At 44.9% G+C, this 2,295-nt stretch overlaps 1 protein-coding gene across 1 annotated transcript; it reads right to left on the bottom strand.

Annotated features, from left to right (window-relative positions):
- Window positions 1–253: 253 nt before the first annotated feature.
- Window positions 254–2,015, bottom strand: LOC115692144 (tetrahydroberberine oxidase-like). Its single transcript, XM_030618906.2, has one exon. The coding sequence runs from the start codon at window positions 1,995–1,997 to the stop codon at window positions 384–386; it is 1,614 nt and encodes a 537-aa protein (XP_030474766.2). The 5' UTR covers window positions 1,998–2,015; the 3' UTR covers window positions 254–383.
- Window positions 2,016–2,295: the final 280 nt, after the last annotated feature.

The raw sequence follows: 2,295 nt of genomic DNA, 5'->3' as shown, positions 1-2,295 counted from the left end.
CACAAGGTGGTGATCATTTTGGAAGTGGATTTTACTTGGCACTAACGTCTCAAAACCTCACCCATCCGATCCGATACGAGACTTAGGGCATCACATCGTCCCAAAATCTCCAGTCCCAGCAACCTATTTGAATTGAAAAAGTAAAAAAAAAAAAAAAAAACCTTCCCTTCAAGCCATACGTTAGCCTATTTGAATGTGTTGTTAGTTCGAGACCTTCTGGTTATATGTTCACTTAAAGGAAATGAGAAAGCTGTTGTCTAGTTATGTCGCAATAGTCACTGAATAGTTTCTAAGTGTGTCACAGCACTTATTTAGAGTGATGATGTTGTTCTGCCCCCAGAGCACGGGCTAATAATCCCTAATACAATCTGAAGGCAACAAGCTTATCGGCTTCTTGGTGACAACACGGGAATGCTTTGCTCGTTCCGGAAAAAGTTAGTCGGATCGGAGGCCGTCTTCACTTCCGCCAGTCTCCTGAAATTGCTCTTGAAGTATTTCAAACCCCAGACACTTGCTTCAGCATAACTAGTATTGTTGTCATTGTTGTTCCTCCCCAAGTCAAGATCCCTGTAATTCAGAAAAGCTGCTCTTGGAAACCTGGAAACATAAGGTGCCATATAGTCGTACAGCTCCCTCATCCAATTGATGTGCTGACTGCTTTCCTCTTCACTGTCCCAAGTAACCATGTACTGAATTTTGTACATGTTCCCACTCCGGTGAGGAAAAGGAGTCTCCGAGTCGGAGATCTGGCTCATTACCCCGCCATAAGGCGATAAAATCATGTAACACGTCTCGTATTCGATGAGCTTACTCCATAGACCTTGCAAAGCTGTTTCCGGAATGGGCGTCGTCACGTAGTCGGATTTCGCCTTGTAGAAGGATTTGGACGGTTGAGTCCGGTTGAGCAAGACTCTGGTGGACTCGTCTTGAGAGAATCCTCGGAAATAAAGGACGGATTGTATCCAACTCATCTCCATGCAGCTTTCGCGCGTCAAACCCAACTCGGGAAAGCTTTCTTGAATTAAAGGCAGGATCTTTTCAATCCCGCCAAGGTACAACGCCCTGAAAGAGATGTTGATTGTTTTGTTCGCCAAACTTGAAGATGGAGTGACAACTCCTATGTAAGCGTCGAGGAGGAGGTCTTCCTGAAGCTTGTGTGCAATATTTTGCCACTTGTAGAGAAGCATAGTTGCATTTTCTTCAATATTCTTTTCTAATTCAAACACAGTAACGGTAGGAGGGACATGAACCAGCTTCATTTTCCATGCAAAGATCACACCGAAGCTTGCTCCTCCACCTCCTCTAATAGCCCAAAAAAGATCTTCACCCATTGATTTCCTATCCAAAACCTTTCCATTAACATCGACCATTTTGGCGTCAATCACGTTGTCGGATGCTAGACCGTACTTTCGAGATATCCTGCCGAACCCGCCTCCGCTAACATGTCCTCCAACTCCAACAGTAGGACAAGTACCAGCTGAGAATCCCAAAACCTCGCTCTTTTGAGAAATTTCGTAGTACAATTCTCCTATTGTTGCTCCACTCTCCACCCATGCACTCTCTTGCTCGACGTCCACTGCAACCGACCTCATGTTCATGGGATCAATTAAGATGAAGGGGACTTCGGATACGTAGGAGAGGCCCTCGTAGTCGTGGCCCCCGCTCCGCACCCGCATCCGCACGCCATGCTTCTGGGAGCATACTATGGCTGCTTGTATGTGAGATGGATGGATCGGGCTGACAATGAGTTGGGGGTCTGGTATGGATGTGTTCAAGAATCTGAGGTTTTGAATGGTAGACTGCAGGAGAGAGGTATAAGTTGGATCGTCTCTTGTTGTGGTGGTTTTGGAAGTGGAGTTGGCTTGAAGTGAAAAGCACTGGAGAAAGGACACTTCATCAAAGCTTGAAGCTACATAGCAAAATGAAAGGAAGATTATGGAAATTAATGGAAGATTGTCTGCCATTGAATGTCCAATCTTCTCATTAGATACGCTCATACAAGATAAAGAGAGGTAGGCTTAATATATAAAGATCAGCAAATTATTGTTGAGAGGGAACCACCTTGAGTAGGAGAAATTAAATCTCGTGAAATATCCAGCTAATCTGAGGACCAAGTAAGCGCGGGCCAAAACTTGGGTATAGTTTAACTGAACTTGTGGTTAGTTGTATTGGTGGTCTCGAGAATTGAATTCTTAGCATGTGCCTCGTTCACGGGCGCCTGTCTCGTTCTTTAATTGGTAAGCCTGACCCAAGTGATTTGTTAGAAAATATCTCGAGTTTGGCCCCGCGAACGAA

Source organism: Syzygium oleosum, unplaced genomic scaffold, assembly GCF_021117445.2.
Source record: "Syzygium oleosum isolate NSW1041296 unplaced genomic scaffold, Sole_v2.1 Sole_v2.40, whole genome shotgun sequence".
Classification (NCBI taxonomy): Eukaryota; Viridiplantae; Streptophyta; class Magnoliopsida; order Myrtales; family Myrtaceae; genus Syzygium; species Syzygium oleosum.
The sequence above is the reverse complement of the archived record's forward strand: the minus strand, read 5'-3'. Positions and strand labels throughout refer to the sequence as shown.